We start from the raw sequence: 20,004 nt of genomic DNA, 5'->3' as shown, positions 1-20,004 counted from the left end.
GGAATCTAACATCCCGTTCGAGATTAATATTCACCTTTGCATTAATTGGGCACCCTCACCTTGTTTTTCACCAAAATGGTGGAAAAGAGGAGAAATACTACCTAAGTGGAGGTGAATAATAGTCGACTGCTATTGGGAATGCTCTAAGCGAGGAGTGTGCAGAACTGGTTTCCTGGCTACTAAATTAGTGGGCCGGTTTTGAACATATGCTAAATTTGACTAAATTTGACCAGACAGACCCGAAATACGCCAATTTAACCTATTTTGACTAGACCCATTACCCGAAACCGAACTAGTAGCCCGTAAGCCATAAAATATAAGCCGGAACAAAAAGAAGCCTTATTCTCGCACTATCGTCTCTTGCCAACCCTTAAAACCAGGTATATTTTTCCTTTATATATAATTTAAAGGTTTTACTTCCTTTTACATCTTTATTATTTTAATTTCGTTTTTTTTTTAATAATTTCCCTAATTGAACTCCGAAGTTGTATTTTAAAAGGACTAAGTTGGCATATGGGTGTTCTGATTTTTTCACGTATTTGATGGCCTATGGTAGGTTTGGGACGAAGGAGATATTATTACTTACTATATTTTTGCTCCATTTTCCATTTCAAAAGTTGGGTAATGAATATGTGTTGTCTAATGTGTGAATAATATACATTGGTTGTAGTGGAGCAACTTAATGTTAGAAAAGACATGAGCAACTCAAGTTTATATTTTGCTGAAATGTATTGGTTTCTTAATGTGTTTGCAGGTGTGAATTATGTTTGTAACATCGTGCTGTTAAGAAGCTAACCGGAGCCGATATATAACCAGGTCGTGTTAACTTATCATATTTAGGTCCTTCGTTGTATACCTGTTTGTTTAACTTTACTTTTGTAAGGGTGTTATGGATATTTTACAACGAGAAGTAGATCCAATCTATGGCTCTTTCACAAAAATAAAAGATGAAAATGACCAAAAACTGAACGTGCCATATCCTATGGGACGAAAGAAGATAAAGTTCAACCTAGTGTCCTGGCCTGAAGACAACAATGAACGAAAACTGAATCTTCCATATCCTTTGGGACGAAAGAAGTTTGCAGTGGAAGATGACATGTCCAAGTTGAAGCTAGAGTCCCCGTTGTGAAGAAGACAATGATCAACAACTGAATGCACCATATCCTTTGGGACAAAAACAGATTCCACTGAAGTCATGGCATGAAGAGGAAAATGGCCTACAACTGAATCCGCATTATCGTCTGGGACGAAACAAGTTTGCAGTGAAAGATGACACATCCAAGTTGAAGTTGGAGTCCTGGATTGAACTTGAGAAGAAACACCATTTTGTTCGACTTCCACTTGAGAGTGAATTCGGTGGACAAAGATTCTCACTGACTTCTATGGTCATCCGTACAGCATACCATATGGTCAGAATAAATAGTGAAAATGCGGGTCGAGTTCTAGAAGATGATGCTTATATGAGTGTGCTATTTCAGTTTGCGTATGCTTTCTTAAGCCTCCGTGACATATTTTCCAATATCTGTGAATATGAGGAAGTCTTGACAATGATTTTGAAAGTAGCTTCTGATCCTAAGGAATCTTTAAAAAGAGAGGGCTCAGTGATTGAAACTGTTGTAATAAGCCTGACAAAGAGTCGAAATGGATTTTATACTAAGAAAGAAGAACTTGTTCCACTATTCCTTGAGATTCTTGAAATAGCTCGTGATCCTGGGGAATCTTCAAAAAGGGCAACGCTTCTCGAAGCCTTGAGAAAGGGTATTGGTGAAGCTGAAGGAAGCAATTGTGGTCTTTCGACCAAGAAAATAGAAATATCTAGTGGTGCTCAAGGTGGAAAAGAAGTCTCTAAAAGTGCTTCTGAGGGTTACTTGTCTTCATCCTCACTCAGGTTCGTCAAAGATGTTGCTTTGTTTGTGTTTTTTTGTGTGCATATTTTGTGTTTTTTGTAGGCATTATTTGAGTCACACGTAGGTTAAAATTTGAAATGTACCAAGCTTTGATCGATCTTATTTATCTCTTAGAATAGTATACCATAAAGTGATAAAGACTGCTGGTAAATCTGAGCAACTGTACTAGGATTGAAGGAACTGAAAACAGGGAAAATGCAAAATTAAAGCGCCATTAGAAATTTTTGTAACAACTTCTAGATATTAAGATGGAGTTGGATGGTTTAGTTTTAATAAGGAGTGGATCAAGGTGAAAGATAGTTTTGTAGGGCCTGCTCTATCTTCTCTCTTTTGTGCGTATCTAATGGATTTACTTGTGTTGTACCTTTTAGAATTAGCGCTTTATATTCTTGAAACAATGTTGTATGTTCAAGCTATTCTTTGTACTCAAAGCTTTTTATTTGGTCTGGATAGCCAATGTGTTGTTCTTGTTGTAAGTTTGTTTGACGTGTGGAGGATGTGGGTCACGTCTTTGTCCACTGTTCGTTTACTAATTTATATGGGAGTTTCACTTCTTTTTATTAAACAGACTGTGGAACCTTCCTTAGCAATCACAAGCGTTAAGCAAGGGTGCAGCACAGTGAGCACACACATTCCTCACTTTGTTAGTCACACACACAAGGCTATTTATTGGGAATTTGGGAGCCAGGTCTTCAAGTTGATCTGCTCTAGAGACTGGTTACTGAAGAGTGTCAATCAGATCTATACATGGGTCAATACCTAGGCTAGGTAGTAATTTGAAGTTTTTCCTTTCCTTTCTGTCCTTTTCTTAGAAGCATTTTTGCGTTGCAATTTTTAAGGAAGTGGACTTTTGAATTTAAGTAGAATCACTGTTCAACGATGGTAATTGTCAATTGATTTCAGTTTAATAAGCGTGAATGAGATGATTCTTAATTAAAAGAAAAAACAGAGAAAATATGATCCTCACTAGCAGCAAAAGGAGAAAAAAGATCAACAGCAGCAGAAAGGGTAAAAAGTTGGAGAGAAGATGATCAACCTGCGAAGGCTTGGCCAGGATATAACCTGTTTATGTACCCGGAGTTATGTGTAAATTTCAAGATTAAAAGAATCGGTATGTAATGATGCTGAAACAGGGCTTCATTGATACTTTAAGCCTCAGTAAGCCTCGATTATGGAGAACGGAGGTAGTGTTTTGTAAGAAAGAGATGCGGAAATCTCAATTAGTAAAGAAGGGAAGTAGAGAGAGAGAAAAAGTTATAGAATTGTAGATTAAGAATAAGATGAAGATTTTGAGTGGACTAGAGATGATAGGAAAGATAGATCAAAGAAAATATGCTTAAATTCAGTTTATAATAATAATTATAATGAGTTGGTTGTACAAAACATAGAGAATCCATTATAGATATGGTTACTTAGACTCCAAGCATTTGCAAATAGAAACTAATTCTAATTTAATTCAACACAAATTTAGAAATAAGTTGATTCCTAATTATACTCATTTAGAGCCATACTAAATTAAGCATAAGTATCTTGTTCTACATCACTTGGCGAAGGCGTAAGCCTTTAAATACATATTGATGCTATAGCCTCTATGCGGATTTGTTGCTGTGAGGGGCAAAGGCTCCCCTTGAGGCGTAAGCCTCATTGTGTTTTCTAAAACAATGCTTAGCCATACTACAAAGGGGCAAAGGGCTAAGCAGTTCCCAAAGACTTTAATGTGGGTGGTTCAGAAAGAGAACAGCTGGAGAGTTTTTGAGATCAGGACCAAGGAGATGTGACAAGATCTTAGTGGAAGTTAAAGAAGTGTTGTTTGATTGGTCAAGGGGCAGTGCTTCAATTAGGAACTTATAGAGATTTCAAGAGGAAGCTACTTATAAGTTGTAACATGATTTTGGGAATGAAGCATAACATTTACTAATGAAAAAAAAGAGAAAAAAGGGAGAGGAGAAGAACGAGGTGGAAAATAATTTCGTAGGCGGAAAATAACTATCCGTGTTTTCTTATCCAAACGTAAATAATCAATTTATTTTCTCTTCTCCTTTAAAGAATTTGGATTTTATTTTTGTTGGGGGATTAAATGGTGTAAGTACCCGAAAACATTTTGCACACAAAGCTTTCTTATTTGGTTTTGCACATATGGTTGGCATTGTTTTTTTAAAAAAATTCAACCATGCACCTCTGGATATTGGGTTGAATAATTGAAATATGGTATTTGTTTTTTCTTAAGCTTGTTCAGTTTACCACATGTTTGTTCCAAGTTGAGATTCATCTTTTTTGTACCTGGATTCACTTTCTTCTAATTAGAAAAAAGGACCATATTGAAATCGTGTTTTGTAAGGACAGATACATTAACATCCTTGTCTTGCATCACATGGAAGTTTGGTTAACATTTTTATTTTTGTTTTGTTTTGTTTCTCTAATCTTACATTCTTTCCTTGCAGTTTATCCACTAATTGCGACTCCCCAGTTGAGCTGTTTACAAAACCAACAAAGATTGTCAGGAAAAATGCGAAGTATACAACTTTGGTTGAGCCTGATATGTATGAACACTCGGAGTTCTCTGGTTGCATGTTAAAAAGTGTAAACAAGCTGGAAAAAGTTTCAGTCAACTGTGTTAAGAACGCCCTGGGTAATCTGAAGCAGACGTTCTCAGAGATTCAAGAACAACATCTGCACCTACCAGAGATGCAGCAGGAAACAGGTATTCCGTATGTTCTTATAAAATCAGAAGAATCATTTCTCCATATCCCTTCACTATTAAGTAACTCAAAGAGTTCTGACACTTCATTCCTCCGTTTTGGAAATTCTCTCAAAACTCTCTTCAAACAGTTCATTCACAACCTAATCATGCTCGAGTGACTGACGTGTGTATCTCTATTTTTTTGCTTGGCGAGCCTTTTTTGTGTTCGCTTCACAAATTCACTTTTTTTAACCAGTTCTATCTTTTTTGTTTCCATTTAATAGAAGCCCTCATTTATTGACTTCAATTTTATTTGATTAAGAACCACATTAACTTTACAGGGAACAACACACCTTCCATCAAGTTCAAGTCGATTTTGCTCATCTTGAAGGAGTTGATGACAAATATCCGAAAGCGGCACAAAGGTGCTTATACTAGTGAGTTCCTTTTCCATCATTTGTTCTTCGTGATGTCTTTGAATTTCAAGTGTATCGTATCTGTCCTATTTTTTGGATTATTTCAAATTCAACAGTATTACTTATTAGGTGGAAACTTGATTGTAAACACCTCTTTTTCGTATCGTTGATGAATTTTTTGTGGAAAAACGTGCATGGATGTTGGCATGGCAGGTCTTGTTTATTATATATATAAGTCTTGGGTTCTGGAGGTAAGAGCTGTACATTCAGCATGCTGAAAGAATCTCTCTTTCGTGTTGGTTACCCAGTGCTGAACAAGTACTCAATGATCCCTAGGCAGTATAGAATAGGAGAATTAGAATCTCAGAAATTACGAATAAGGTGCAAATGATGTGAGGGTAACTATTAGGATGAGAATTTGAGATACTTGCGGAGTGTGGAGTCAAAATCCAATACTTATTTTGAGATTAATGAGTTGAGAAGTATTTTTAGTAGACTTGAGAGAATTTCATGGTGTTCCTTGAAGTCCTCACTCAACAGTGTACAGTCATATGCTTGTCGCGCATGCTTGGCTGACGTTCACGTTTCTGCATGTTGGCTCATCTAATTTTCTTGCATTTCTGGCCTCCAATCAGTTGGTTCAATTGACATATAGTGTCGATGGTCGACATGTATTACTTTGCAGTCTAGATATGACAAAGTTGTCTTGCATGAAGGAATTTCGTACGAATACCAGCCTATTTGATGCACTATCTAGTTGTGGCTGGTAGGGGCGAAAATTGTATTGTGGTTGAAAGATCTCAAGGGTTTGGTTTGTGTTAAAAGTGTATTGGAGGCCTTTTTTGAATCTTCTCACTTTGTTGTTTTAATTTATTTGTTTTTTACTTACTTTTTTCATTATTTGTTCTTTTTCTTTGTGTTACCATCATCTTCTTTGAGAGTTAAGATTTGAAGTTAGGGTTTGTTCTTTATCATCTCTAGACTCTAATAGGTCTTAAAAGCAAACGGTGTTAAGAAAAAGTCAATAATATTGGCAAAGCGAAAGATGGTATATTTGAAAGTAACTCTACCTTCTCAGCTATAGCTCGTTATGAAGCTCACTATTACTGCTTTCTAGCAAGGCATCGTGTATTACGGAGCATTTTCCAAGAGCTATTGCGTGGAAGATATCAATACAAGAGTGTTTGAGCAAGTAGAAAATGATATTCCAAAGGTTGTTGAAGGAATGAAAGAGGAGCTTTATGATTGGGCATGAGCTAACCCTTTTGCCTGAAGGGGGTGCACAATCAAAACTTTTTGTAATTGGGATATGCTCGTGACCTAAAGTCGGTTGTAATAGGGAATGGGGTCCCTCTAGTAGGTCAAGTAGTTTCTTGCTAAGAGATCATCGTCTTGTAAAATTGTTATGTTGATATATGAATTAATTGAATTTTACTTTAAAAAATAAATGAAAACAAAACTAAAAATGATTCCTGTTTTTCCTCTCTAAAGTGTTTGATTCCTAATTTAATTAGTGTCAGAGAATGAATTGCTTTATTAATTATGACACGAGACTTCCTGTAAGGCTGGTCGAGTGTGTCACTGTTAGGAGCATGTGTAGCAAAATTGCACCCTTTAGTTATGAAAGAGGGAAATGGGAGGGAACCAGAGACCGCTTAGGACTGATCTAAAACCTAAAGTCAGTTGCTAAGCTCTTCAAAGTGTATTTCTTTCCGGGTTGTCTTTTCAAAATTTATTTTACTGCTTGCAAGTTACAATATCTACATGATCTCATCAGTCTATAGTATCATTTCTTGCAGTTTTTGATCCTTATTCCCATTTCAGCAGCTCTTCGGGGATATGTGAAGACCAAGACTTCAGAGGATGATATGAATATATCTGACATATCTTACCGATTTGTTGAAAATACGCCTGAAAATGTTGGAAATTGTGATCATCTTGAGAGGTTGTTATGGTTCGGGCTGAGCAGATCAATGCAAACAATGATTGGACTTCATGAGTCGATGAAGGATGATTTCCTATCGATTCAGCAAGTGTCAAAAGCAAGTGGTAAATTGTTCTCTTCTATATGTATCTGTTTAACTTCCTTGGCTTTTCATTTTTCTGTGTCTTAGCTCTCATGTTCATTATCATTGCCTTGCCTATGTTACTCAATTTTTTTTTTCCAGGAAGAGAACTTCATCTGGATGAGGAATCTTTCGATTCGCTTCTTTACTTGGTCGCTTGTGTAAGACAAATGAAAAAAGATTTGAAGCAACGCTTGAAGGGATTTCGTATGAAGACTGATTATTGCCATTTGTTATATGAAGGATCGAATGTGTATCAGAAATTGGATATATTTTATAAGAAACAGTGGGAATTGGTCAAGGATTTGAGTTTAGACTTCAACTTTTGTCGTAATTATTCCAACCTCAACTTGGAAGTCGCCAAAGCATTCAGAATGTTGATCGAGGAGCTTGAGCTGAGGGATTTCAGTGAAGAGGAGTCTAGAGAATGATGCAACAGGAGGGTGCTTCAAATCAATATTGTTGTTTTCCCTTGCAGCATGATGTATTCGATTCCAAAGTTTGTCTAGGTCTCTCGATACTTTCATCGGTTGTGGATCATTTTTCGTTTTTTTTTTGTCAGAAGTGGCATTGACCTCATTGTATTACCTTTTTGTTTTTTTTCGATGAAATTATTGTATTACCTTTAATATATGTTTATATCGACTGGTATAGCTAAAATACTCGCTTTGCGTGTGAATCCTGCTGGATTAAATCTATCATGCCTTAGAAATTCCAAATTTTAACTAAAAGTGCTTTATTTGTTTACATTAATATGATGAACTGAACAAGCCTCACCTTAAGTTGAAATTCATGTGTAAACACTTTATTACACTGGCCTTTAAGTCCAGTAGCACATGATATTGTAGCTCAAGTGAATCCTGACCATGATTCTAAATTTCGACCTATTAGCCTATGTAACTTTGGGTACAAAATTGTATCTAAGATTCTTACAAACAGGCTAAAATGTCTTATGAATAGAATTGTATCTCTTTTTCAAGGGGCATTCATTAAAGGCAGAAGCATTAGGGACAATGTAGGCCTTGCCTGTGAGGTGTTTCATAATATGAAAAACATGAAAAATAAAAATGAGGGTTGATGTGCTCTCAAGATAGACATGGCCGAGGCCTATGACAGGGTTGAATGGGCCTTTGTTGATAACATTTTTGAAAAACTTGGGTTCAATCAAAAGTGGAGAAGTATGATATAACAATGCCTTTCCACAGTGTCTTTCCAGGTGACCTTTGCTCCTTTTTGTGTTATTAATGGTATATGGGATGATGTAGATAGATGATGGTCGTTGAACAAAATAGAAGCGAATCAAAACCTAATTATCCCTTAATAAGTAAATGATGAGTAGGGTATCGTTCCACTTTTAAGTGTATGTTATATGAAGGACAGGACTGGAAAGAGGGTTTGAGGGATTAAAAACTATGATTGTAGAGATTTTAGATTCTAATGCTAAACTAAACTAAACTAACTAACTAAAGTTATACTAAAACTAAGAATTCGAAAAAGGGAGAGAATATGAGAGAGATAGATTCAAGAGATTCAAATCCACCAATGTTTTTGATTCAATGACCTTTTGCTTCATGTTGTTCTCCAAGTAGACTACAATCGGGCAATCAAGCAAGTGTTGATTCCTTTTTGGGTGAAACATCTTTAAACAATTAACTCTACTTAAAGTTGTTCCTATGTTCATGTTACGAGTATCTTCTTTCCTTTTATGTGAGCTTGGGCAGCTATTCAATGAATTACCATCTAAGGCAAACATAAGGAATACTTCCCTTACTCTAAAACACTACACAACTAGAAGAAAAGTAGAGAATAATAGTATACTATTCAATTACAATAAATAAAACCCTATTCTAGCATTATATTCAATTGCAATAAATAAAAACATGTCACTAGCAAATATTCAATTGCAATAAATATAACCTTAAATTAGCATGATATTCGATTGTAATAAATAAAAACCTTAATCTATACTTCCATCCCCTAGTCTGGGCAATGGAACTAATAACTAAAAACATAAAGAATTAACCTGATTGAAGAACACCATGAACCAGAAGAATCATTAAACCTTAAGCACCGGCTTCATAACACTACACAACTAGAAGAAAAGTAGAGAATAATAGTATACTATTCAATTACAATAAATAAAACCCTATTCTAGCATTATATTCAATTGCAATAAATAAAAACATGTCACTAGCAAATATTCAATTGCAATAAATATAACCTTAAATTAGCATGATATTCGATTGTAATAAATAAAAACCTTAATCTATACTTCCATCCCCTAGTCTGGGCAATGGAACTAATAACTAAAAACATAAAGAATTAACCTGATTGAAGAACACCATGAACCAGAAGAATCATTAAACCTTAAGCACCGGCTTCATCTCCTCCCTTGAAGGAGAAGATTAGCCTTCCATAAAGAAGGAAGGACACGAAGAACGAGAAGAAGAAGAGTTGAAGAACATAAGACTAGAAATACTAACTTATTAAGACTCGAGTAGTTAAAACCGAATCTTTTATTATTAATTTTTCTCTGCCTCAAGTTCTGGAGACAAGAATATAAGTGAATTGGTGAGTTACATGAGGCACTTAGGTTCTCTATTTATAGAGGTTACAATGAGTTCTAGAACCATTCCAAACCGTCATTTGTTTTCTAATACAAATCAATTTCCTTCAGAGTCCAACTTTATCTCCAAAACTGAGAAGAAAGTGGCTACAGTGTCAGTTCATGCATCTGGACGCACGATCCATTCGTCCCAGACGCGAGCAATGTGTCTCGACGCGCGATCCATGAGTCTTAGATGCGAGCAATGCGTCTGGATGCACGATCCATGCGTCCCAGACGCGGAAGTCTATTTTGCCTTCTTTTGCTCTATCCTTCTATCATCTTTTGCGGGCTTTGGTCCAAGCAACGAATCCTTTTGCCTTGGGCATCCAAATAGGCTTAAAATAGGTCCAAGTCGCATATTTAATAGCTTTAATTCCTTGGCCTTCTCTATGATTGTCCACGGGCTTCCCATGTGATCCTTAATGCTCCGAATTGCTCCGTTTTACCCCTTTTTCTCTAATATTCCATAAAACTCTCTTTTTCACCTGTAGAATCATAAAACATAACTTACAAGCACTATTAGTCCACTAAGATGGCTAAACAAGAGGCATAATCGAGGGTTAAATTGTACTTTTTGAGCACTTATCACAACTCCCAACTAGCCTTTTGCTAGTCTCTTCGCAAATAAGATAAAAAAATAGATAAGTGCTCAAAATCACATTCTAACAAAAATAAAATCTTAACTCACTTTTACAGGCATCGCGATTACATTTACCATATGCAACAAGGTTTTAAACCTTTAAGTTTCCCAAAAAAGACGAGTTATAGTCTCGTGAGGGTTTTCAGGTGATATACCCACAAAATCAATCAATAGCACGTTTAAGAATGATAGTATTTTTCAGAGAGAGAAATTCCTTACCCACTTAGTGCTTACTCCAAATGACGGTCTCCATTGCTAACTACATTCTTTGTAAAGACTCATAGATTATGATGGGAGATAGTAAAATTGACAAAATTCTCAATCAAGGCTTATGTGTGTACTCGGTCTCCTATATACTCTCCTCCAAGAAACGGAATCTCTAGTTTACCATAGGCAGATAATCTCGACTTTCAATCCTTACCATTCATACTCTCAGCAAAGAATCTCTCAGAAGATGGTCTACTATTTTACCTCATGTATGTGGGGAAAAGAATAATGCATACAAACATCCCACATACTACCTTGAAAAACAGACTTCTGAATGAAAATAGTCTCATGGAAAGAATGTCAATCACATATGAAGTATCGGGTCCTTCACTTTAGCATCCTCTCACCTATTCTAGACTTCGTACCATACTGTAGTGATAAGTCATGGGTTGTAACTTGGCTTGGGTATTAGTTTAAGAAGGAAAGGTAAAAAGGATTCAAAGGTTGTTTCTGAAAACACTAAGGGTTTTGTTTATTTCTTTGGAAGATTTCTTCAAATCCTGTATTGCAGAGAAAATTCTTCATTTGTTTTAGCTTTTCCATTCATTCTGTTCAACTTTTTTTTTTTTTTTTTTTTTTTTTTTTTTTTTTTTTTTTTTTTAATTTTGAATTTTAAAATTTTTTATCTCAGTGGTATATCCTTGATTAGTACTAGATATGCTTGTTTTCCACTAGCTTCTTTCACTTAGAACAGAATGATGGTCTTCATTGTATCTCTCTGATATTTTCCTGTAATCTTCCTTTTGTATTCTTTCTTCCTCCTTATACCCCTCGTATTCTCAGAAACATATGGGTATGGCTGATAAAGGGTTTGGCTATACTCCTTGTCTGGATTTGGGTAAACGGTAAAGGGTTTTATGAAAGAAAATGGCTTATTGTAAAGCTCAAAAGGGTTTAACATGATGGTCCTACTAGGTGGGATTAAGGCTGAATGGGTTCACTACTTGACTTATCAGTATGATACTCTATTTTGAATAGACTACAAGTCCTAATGGCTATCTCGCCAGTTGATGTCACTTCGTGATTAACCAAATCAACGAATAATGAAACTATATTACAACGACATAAAGAACTGAAAGATATTGAGTCACTAAGACTCAGATTTTTTGTAAGAACTCTCCAAAGAATGGGTATAAAGCTCAAGTCTCACGGGCAAAGCCTAAAAAATCTACTTCCAGTTTACTAGGGGTTAAATCTCTCTTCTAGCAAAAGTACACAAAACTGACCAAGTACTATGGTGGTGCCTTGATAAAGAATTCTATTAACAAGAATTATGTCCGAGCATAATAAATAGTCTAAGCGGTAATGAAATCAATAATATCAACTATCTATCAAACTCAACACTAAGCAGTATATAATCTATATCCCAGACTCATCATTAAAATTAATTTTTCTCATGCTACTGATATAGAAACAAAAATATATTTGTTTTTGAAAAATAACTTTTGAAATTCATTTCTCAAGTACACCTGATAAGAGCCCAAAACTGTAGTTTTAACCCCTTAACAATCGTACTTTTAGACCAATTATGTGAATAATAAGTAAGAGTTAATAATCGATTCGTGTTTTTTATGCATTTCAGGTTTCAAAGTCCATTATGTGCAGAAATGTGCCACTTTAGCGAGATAAAGGAGCAAAGGTCGGTTGCTAAGGAGTTCTGTGATTAAAGGCCAATTTCCAAGAAGACAAAGCCTCTGTAAAGCCCGGTCAAAAGATGAAAAGTCAAAGTCCACGCGGGCAGAAACAGTGCACAAAGTCAATAGAACTTCCGAAGACCATATCTTTGGACTCAGACCTTGGAATTGGGCCTATCTTACGTCAAAACGACCAGCTCGGAAAGAGCTTTCCAATGGTCCAAGCCTTGGCCCAATCAGAGGAGCAAAAGTGGACAAAAAGTCTGTCGAAGTCAACTGCAGCTGAAGAGGCATTTTTTGGACTGAAAGTATTGGGTTTTGGGCCTGATTCTCTGGCCCAAAACGTGGCTCCAAGCCCATGCACGATTTTTGGATCTGAACATATAAAAACAAAAGTTTAGCTCTTTGTTAATGGTAGATAGAGAGGTTAGAAAATAAATTAGGTTAGGATAAGAAAAGTAGCCATTAAACCTTAGTTCTAAATCTAGTTTTAGATTAATTAATTAGTTTTTATTCTTGCCTTAAATTCAGTATTAAATAGTTGTTATTCATTCAATCATATCTTGTTCTTATTGTTCTATTAGATTTATAAAGTTAATTACTTATTCCATAATGACATGTTCTTATTATTGTTCTTGTGTGGGGAATGGTAGTATAGAAATTTCACATCAAATCATTACTCTCACCATTGTTCCTTTTGGCTTTGATTAGTTGAATTTGTTTAAGTCTTGAGGTTTAAGAGTGGAACGAATCCTGACTCTCTTATATTACTTCATTATTGAGAGTAGGAATATTGATATAAACACGTATTTACGTAAATTGATTATTTGTGTTTACGCATAGATAGTTAGAATACGTAAAACCACTGTTATCAAATGGCGCCGCTGCCATCTTAATCTTGTTCAAGACAAGAATTCAATTGCTTGAATCCAAGGGGCAATCCCCCATTCTTTACCCACCCACCCTTTTAATTTTTCATTCTTATTTCTTGAATTTTCGGAACTGTTCACTGTTTCAGGCATAGGGGCTGCGGATTCACAGAGAAAAACATTACGGTGAAGGTATTTCTAAATTTTCGAAAATTCTGAAAATTTTCAAACATAATATTTAATGTGTTGGTGATTTACTGGAATATTTTCAGATTTTTCAAAGTTGGTTTACCTTGTGAAAAAAATACGATCTTTATAGTGCTGCATTTCAGTTTTCACATCGTATGTTCTTGAAAGACAGACGAGTAAGGTTACTTAGGAAGTTCTACAAATTCTATAATTTTTACAGGAGTATCCATCCTAAGTCAGGAGTTTGTAGTAAAACTTTGACGAGCTTTTAATTTGTTTTGACCACCTAAATAGTAGAGTGTTTCTAGTGTGTTTCTGCAGTGTTGCAAACACTTAATATCCGGAACACCAGCCAGTAAGGAGAGGTTGTAGAACTCTAATTGCTCTAAATTTTTTACAGAAACAAGTAGGATCTGTCAGGATTCTCCAGTAAAACTTTGGCAATTTTTGGCTTTGTTTTGATGGGTTAACCATTCGGTTGTTTGTTTTGTGTCCGAAAACTGTTTCGCAAACTTTGCAGGGCAGTAGAGGGACTTTCATAGCTCCGATTGATCTAAAATTTTACAGGCTACTTGATAAACGTCTTAGAAAATTACTGTAAAAATTTCAAATTTTTTGGAGTAAGATAAAAGGCCTAAAACTTGAAAACCCTGGAGCGCGACCGCGCCCAAAACACTGGACATTCGAAAAAACAGAGGGCACCCGCGCCCAAACAGAGGGCACTCGCGCCCTCAAAAGAAAATTCAGCGTGAACAGCCCAATTTTCACAGGTTAGTTCAAATTTTTATGTCTTCAAGTTACTCAGTGTTTCTAACTTGTTAAATACACTGAGATCGTGTATACAAGACGCTATTCAAACGCGTAGCAAGGAGGTATTCAGGTACTCCTTCTTCCACTCCTCCCTCTTCTGTCAGAGGAGTTTTAATTCTAGTATAATCAGGCTTGTTTTTCGTAGAAATAAATACAACACGCCTATCTAGAATTTCACACACTACACTTGCATCAATGGCTAAAGAACAAGAGACTCCTCTCTTGGATTTTTATAAAGCCCTAAACGATGGCCCTAAGTCGTGCATCATTCTTGCGGACCTAGTGGGGGATTTTCGAATCCTCCCTCATATATTTAACTTGTTACCGGTTTTTCATGGTTTAGACCACGAGAAGCCTTACCAGCACATGCATAGGATAGACCAAGTTCTCACTACATTCCATCATCCTAGCGTAAGTCCAGAGCAAGTTAAACTTAGGGTGTTTCCTTTCACCCTAGCCGACAAGGCGGCGTCTTGGTTAACTGCCCAAACGCCAAACTCTGTGGACTCATGGGCTCAACTTGTTCAATTGTTCATAGAACAATTTTACCCACCACTAAAGACAGATGAAATGCTTCACAAGATTCATTTCTTCAGCCAGAATCCTCATGAATCCTTTTCGAGAGGCACGGAATCGTTTCAGCGATCTTCTCATTGAATGCCCAATCATAATCTTGCGAAAGACACGCTTGTTCATGCTTTCTTCAAGGGGCTTTCACATTATCATAAGGAGGTTCTAGATATCATGACTGGGGGTAGTTTTCTTAGTAAAGGAGCCTTGGAGGCTTATAAATTCTTAGAGGATCAATCTAAGAAGAACAACAATTGGGGAGGAAACGATTCCTCTCGCTCCTCTCCTTCTGCTCTTGAGGTTAAACATGATCTCGAGCTTAAAACTCTTATCGATGCCCTCACTAAAAAGGTAGATGCCATCTCTGTTCAACAACAACCCACTCCAGTCATGAACATTAACTCTACTCATTGTAATGTCTGTTGTAGTCTTGAGCATTTCAACTTCTATTGTCCTCTTGTCTATGCACAAACACCACCACAACCCATCACACTTCAACCAGTTAACTCAACATCAAGGACAAGGGAACTTAGGTGACCAGAATAGAGGTTTAGTACCCAGAACCCAGAACTATCAACATCAAGACATGAACGCTCAACAAGCTTTAATTCCAATACAACCATCTACAGACAAAGTAGTAGTGACCTTGTTGGAGAAACAAAATCAAATTATGCAACAAAACTCCAACTTGATGAAAGATCAGCATGAGCAAAACTCTAATATGATGAAACAAACGATGCAAATGATGCAGTCTTTGTGCCAAAAGGTTATTGACATGTCTTCTAACCAAAATAATAACCAAACCGGCGTGTTTCCAAGTCAAGCAGAGCCTAATCCTAAGTTAACAAACACCGCCTTCGAAATAAAAAGTATTCAGTGTAATGGTAGTATAAACCAAGGGGACCTACAGGCAGTCACTACCCTTCGTTCAGGGAGAGTAGTTGATAACCAAGTGACTATGCCTAAAGATCACCCGCAAACTATAAATGATACCATACCAAATACTGTCATAGAAATTGAAGACCCTACACCTGTAGAGGTTCCAATATGGAAACCTAGTTGGAAAGTGATAAAAGATAAAGCAACGGTTAACAAATATGTTCCCCCTCATATTAGGTATAGGGAAAATACAACCGAATGAACAACTAGATTTTCCTGTAGAAGGTGAAGTTAAGTCTATTGAGAGTTTTGTATATCACATTAGCTTTTTCGGCGATGTTGTCCCTACACTAGTACATATCCCTCTTATGGAAGAAGACAAAGATCACAATTTTGACTCTTTGAACATAACCTGAACTAGAGAAAGAATTTTCAACCCTGCCTTCCCACCATAGAAGAGATGGACTAAACCTCACAATAGGCGAGATAGATAAATTCCTCAAAGATGGAGATGAATACAATAATTATATGGATCACGAACAACCTAGATGAGGAATTCGACGAGTTTCTAAGAGCCTGTGATGATCCACCTTCTCAAGCACTACCTAGAGCACCACCCTACCACCATCCACTTGAGTTAATCCCTCATAAAATCCAATCATTCTTCCCACCCTTTTCTTCTAACACTTATCCACATTCCAAGTATTTTCCTAAACCATTCATTTACTCATGATCATTCACTTGGACACCTTCTTATTCAACTAAGTTGCGTCATAGAAAGTTTTGGAGCTTGATTCTGTTTGGTGGTGCATTCCATGTTAAATATTTATGGAAAGATCCACAATTGTTTAGATTATTGATATATGGGAAACTGCATGTAAATACATATATATCACTTTAAGTCTAGGGAATCTAACTTTAAAAGACCCACGTTTTAAAAAAAATTTTACAAACCCTGTTTTCAAAAATTTGTTTGGGGTGGGTGTTTGGTTTTTCCATGCTTGATCACTAAACTTCCTATTCTTATCCCCACCTCGCTCCCTTTAAGAGTAGCTAGATTTCTCCTTGTTTGTTGTTTTGATGTTGTTTTTTATTATTTTTAGTAGATAGGATGTTACGTTGTTAAATTCCGTAGTTAACTTTGAATTTGGTAGTTAAATGTTGTTTGAATTTGTATTTTAATATAATGTTGTTCTTTTCAAATTGTGCATGGATTTTATTGTTAATCCCACCTTCCAGAATTGTTTGGGGGTGGTATTATTTATACTATCATAATTTGTAGAAGATCCTCCATTTTAGAGTTTGTTTTGGAGTGAAGGTTGAGAATATTGTCGTAATTGGCATACCTATGATTAGATGTGGTGGTAGGATGAAATCTAAGAGAGTTTAGAAGTTACTAGTCTAAATCCAGTATAAAAGATATTAGGGTTGTTATAGAATCAAGAATATGAATTGTTTCCATTTTCGGGTTCGGAAATTTTATTGTTTCCGGAAATTGCCTTAAAGCTTTTTGGCAACCTACCCATTCATTTTAACTATTCAAAACCTATAAAAACTTCATTCATTCTACACTCACAACCCACACTACACCTAACTTCCACCACTCACCTTTCACTCCCACGTTTCGTCTCATTTTTCGATCTTCAAGACACCTCGGGCGCTGCCTGGGAGGAAGCGCGCTCGTCGTCTCTACACATTTTTCAGAATTTTTGTACAGAGCGCACTCGCGCCCAAGGTGAGCGCGACTCGCACTCAAACACTGGAATTCCAAAATCTTCAGAGCGCACTCGCGCCCTGACTTACGTAGACCAGGAAATTTCCAGTTTTCTGCGGGTTGTTCCCGGTTGATTTGCAGCTATTCTAGAGCATAGTTTTGAGATGACATCTCCTACAATAATACCGGAATAGTCTTTCAAAGATTTGTTTCAAAGCACTACTTATTGTGCTTGGTTTCGCGAGGTGATCACACACGTAGGCTAGGAACCGCTTATGGTTCTTGCTAGCATTTGTTCTTGGACTTGCCATGCCCGCTGAAATACAAGACCCATGATGCTATTGGGTAGATAATATGCATGTCTACACTTATAAATTTTTGCATGAGGCTTATGGGTCCGGCATTTTCGGGTAGAGGACCAAGGGACATATAACGTAGCCCTTGGTAGCTTGTCCCTTAATGTGATACGGTAATGTTCTTTATCATGCTAAACATATATTAGGGGAGTGGCGTTTTTCTTCTGTGAATGATGCCACTTGCAGCGTCTTCCTTGCTTTAGCTGAGGAACGCCTGCTATATGACCTTCCTAAGACCTTAATGTCTAGTTTAGCACGAGCCCATAGCATGAGGCATAAGTATCTTCTTATGCCTATATTAGTTTGTCGTATTATACTATGTTTCTTCCCTGTTTTTTGTGCCCGTTTCACGGACTGGGTTGGGGTCGACATTGTGAGACCCACCAATTCTATTATTCGATCTTTCCGTGCAATGACTTGGCAAGGGTGGAGGATACAACCTCATCAGGTTGTACCTTACACCCCATCCGACCAAGTGGCGCTTAACAGGTTAGCATCCGTAGATGATAAATGGCGGCAAGCTTAGCAAATTATAATGGCATGGCAGGATGCGAAGGAACCTCACTTCTTTATAGAAGAGGAGGATGACAAGTAAACGCTGGAGTGGAGGTAAGTTTTTTAGTTTCAGTTAGTGTCTGCTTATGTCCCAAGCAATTTAATTCTGTTAACCCCATAATGGGTGGAACTCTTATAGAGTTGCGTCAGTTTTTATTTCCTATATTAGTATGTTCTAACCTTGTTTTGCAGATGTTCCAGAATTTCACGCGTTTCCATGGTATTTTTCTACCCTCTTTATTTAAATGCTTTGAGGACAAAGCATGCTTTTTGTTTGGGGGGGCATAGAAACACGTGTAATTAAGGCATCTGTTAGGATATAGATATGTATAATATGCATTTGTTTTCAAGTTAAAAATTTCAAAAATATAAATAAATAAGTTTATGCTATACATTTAGGAATATTGGTATTGTTTTCTTTCTCTATGCTCTTAACAATCTAGAAGTCTCAATGAGCTTTTGCATCGAATAATTGTTAGAAACTTAGGTTAATATGTAGGTAATAATCTTTTGCATCTATCTATAAATATATTACATGAGTATCTATGATTGTTAGCGATAAGTTTCTGAAATCTAGGCTAAAGTACTTATTCTACAAATCTGTGAGAATATAGCCTAAAGCCTTATATGAAATAAAACATTTGAGAAATGACACAAGGGAGAAGTAAAATCGGATAGAGAAATCACACGTCCACTTGCTTGATCACTATGCCATATCCTAAGCGAGAATTTAGGCCCTCTTTGGATCGATATAGCCAGAAATTCAAACCTATGAATTATTTTCCGCTAGTCACCCCTCTGAGCCTTTCTTTAGCCTTCCATAAACCACAATTCCTTTACCCCCTTACAAAAACAAAACAAAATAAAAATTCAACTTACCCAATCAAGAATAAGTCCGAGAATAGAATGAGTGAAGAAAGAAGAAGAGAAAACCTGTGGTAAACAAAAATTAGTTAGTTGCTTTAGAAAAAGAAAAGAAGTTTCCATCCAAGGAAAAGAAAAAAATAGAAATAAATAAAAACTCCAAAAATAGAATAAAAGGGAGTCAAAAGCCAAAGAAAAGAAAAAGAAAAATATGGCTAAGGATGAAAACAAAGTATAGAAGCAAAAGAAAATAACAAGGTTTTCTCTAAGTTACATAATATGAAGACTCTATTATCTCAGACTTGTCCTTTTGAATATCAATTTCCTTCCTTCTTAAACCATCTCCTAATCCCCGCAACACCTAATAAAGACCTCTAGCTCAATTAGGAATATGTTAGTGTGATAGTAAGTGGCAGATGTATTTGATCGACTCCGGCTTTCTTGTTTGTCATTGAGATTGTAAGGTAAAGTGTGCCCACTGCACACTGGAGTAGCGAAACTTGAGTGGAAAAATCAGAGTGCTTTTTGTCTTGACATTTATGTGAGGACCTACTTAAGGACGCTATTCCGAGTTTTCAGAAACGAACCTGCTAGGCATTTCATAGTATTACTCATAGTATATATATTAGTTTAGGTTTTTGACTTGGTTATTCTTATTCAATTGCTAGTGAGATGTATAGATAGTTGAGACATGAATGAGGAAACAATAGTTTTATTTCTTAGTCGTTGTAGTATGGATGAAGTTTGTGAGTACCTTCACTGGAAAACTCTCACGAGGCTATAACTCGTCCACTAGGGAATTCCTAGTGGTTTAAGGCCTTGTTGCATATGGTCAATGCAATCGCACTCAGTGAAACGAGAGTAGTTAGAACTCCATTTTTGGTCACTTATTCTAATTTCTCATATTTGCTTGAGGACAAGCAAAATGCTGTTTGGGGGAGGTTTGATAAGAGCCCAAAACTGTAGTTTTAACCCCTTAA

The 20,004-nt window shown here is 36.4% G+C and overlaps 1 protein-coding gene across 4 annotated transcripts; it reads left to right on the top strand.

Moving 5' to 3' along the window:
* Window positions 1–251: 251 nt before the first annotated feature.
* On the top strand, window positions 252–7,800 carry LOC147474320 (uncharacterized). Of its 4 annotated transcripts, none has more exons than XM_086582451.1 (6): window positions 252–380; window positions 755–1,888; window positions 4,349–4,608; window positions 4,929–5,012; window positions 6,831–7,052; window positions 7,172–7,800. In XM_086582451.1, the coding sequence occupies exons 2-6, from the start codon at window positions 1,383–1,385 to the stop codon at window positions 7,498–7,500; spliced, it is 1,401 nt and encodes a 466-aa protein (XP_086438577.1). In that variant the 5' UTR covers window positions 252–380; window positions 755–1,382; the 3' UTR covers window positions 7,501–7,800. The 4 variants fall into 4 exon arrangements, with proteins under 4 accessions (XP_086438577.1, XP_086438576.1, XP_086438575.1 ...); XM_086582450.1 differs by having other exon boundaries at window positions 6,828–7,052; XM_086582449.1 differs by having other exon boundaries at window positions 4,929–5,024.
* The last annotated feature ends 12,204 nt before the right edge of the window (window positions 7,801–20,004 follow it).

This window comes from Coptis chinensis, chromosome 9 (genome assembly GCF_015680905.1).
Source record: "Coptis chinensis isolate HL-2020 chromosome 9, ASM1568090v1, whole genome shotgun sequence".
NCBI lineage: Eukaryota > Viridiplantae > Streptophyta > Magnoliopsida > Ranunculales > Ranunculaceae > Coptis > Coptis chinensis.
Note: the sequence above shows the minus strand (reverse complement) of the source record. Positions and strands in the feature narration are given on the sequence as shown.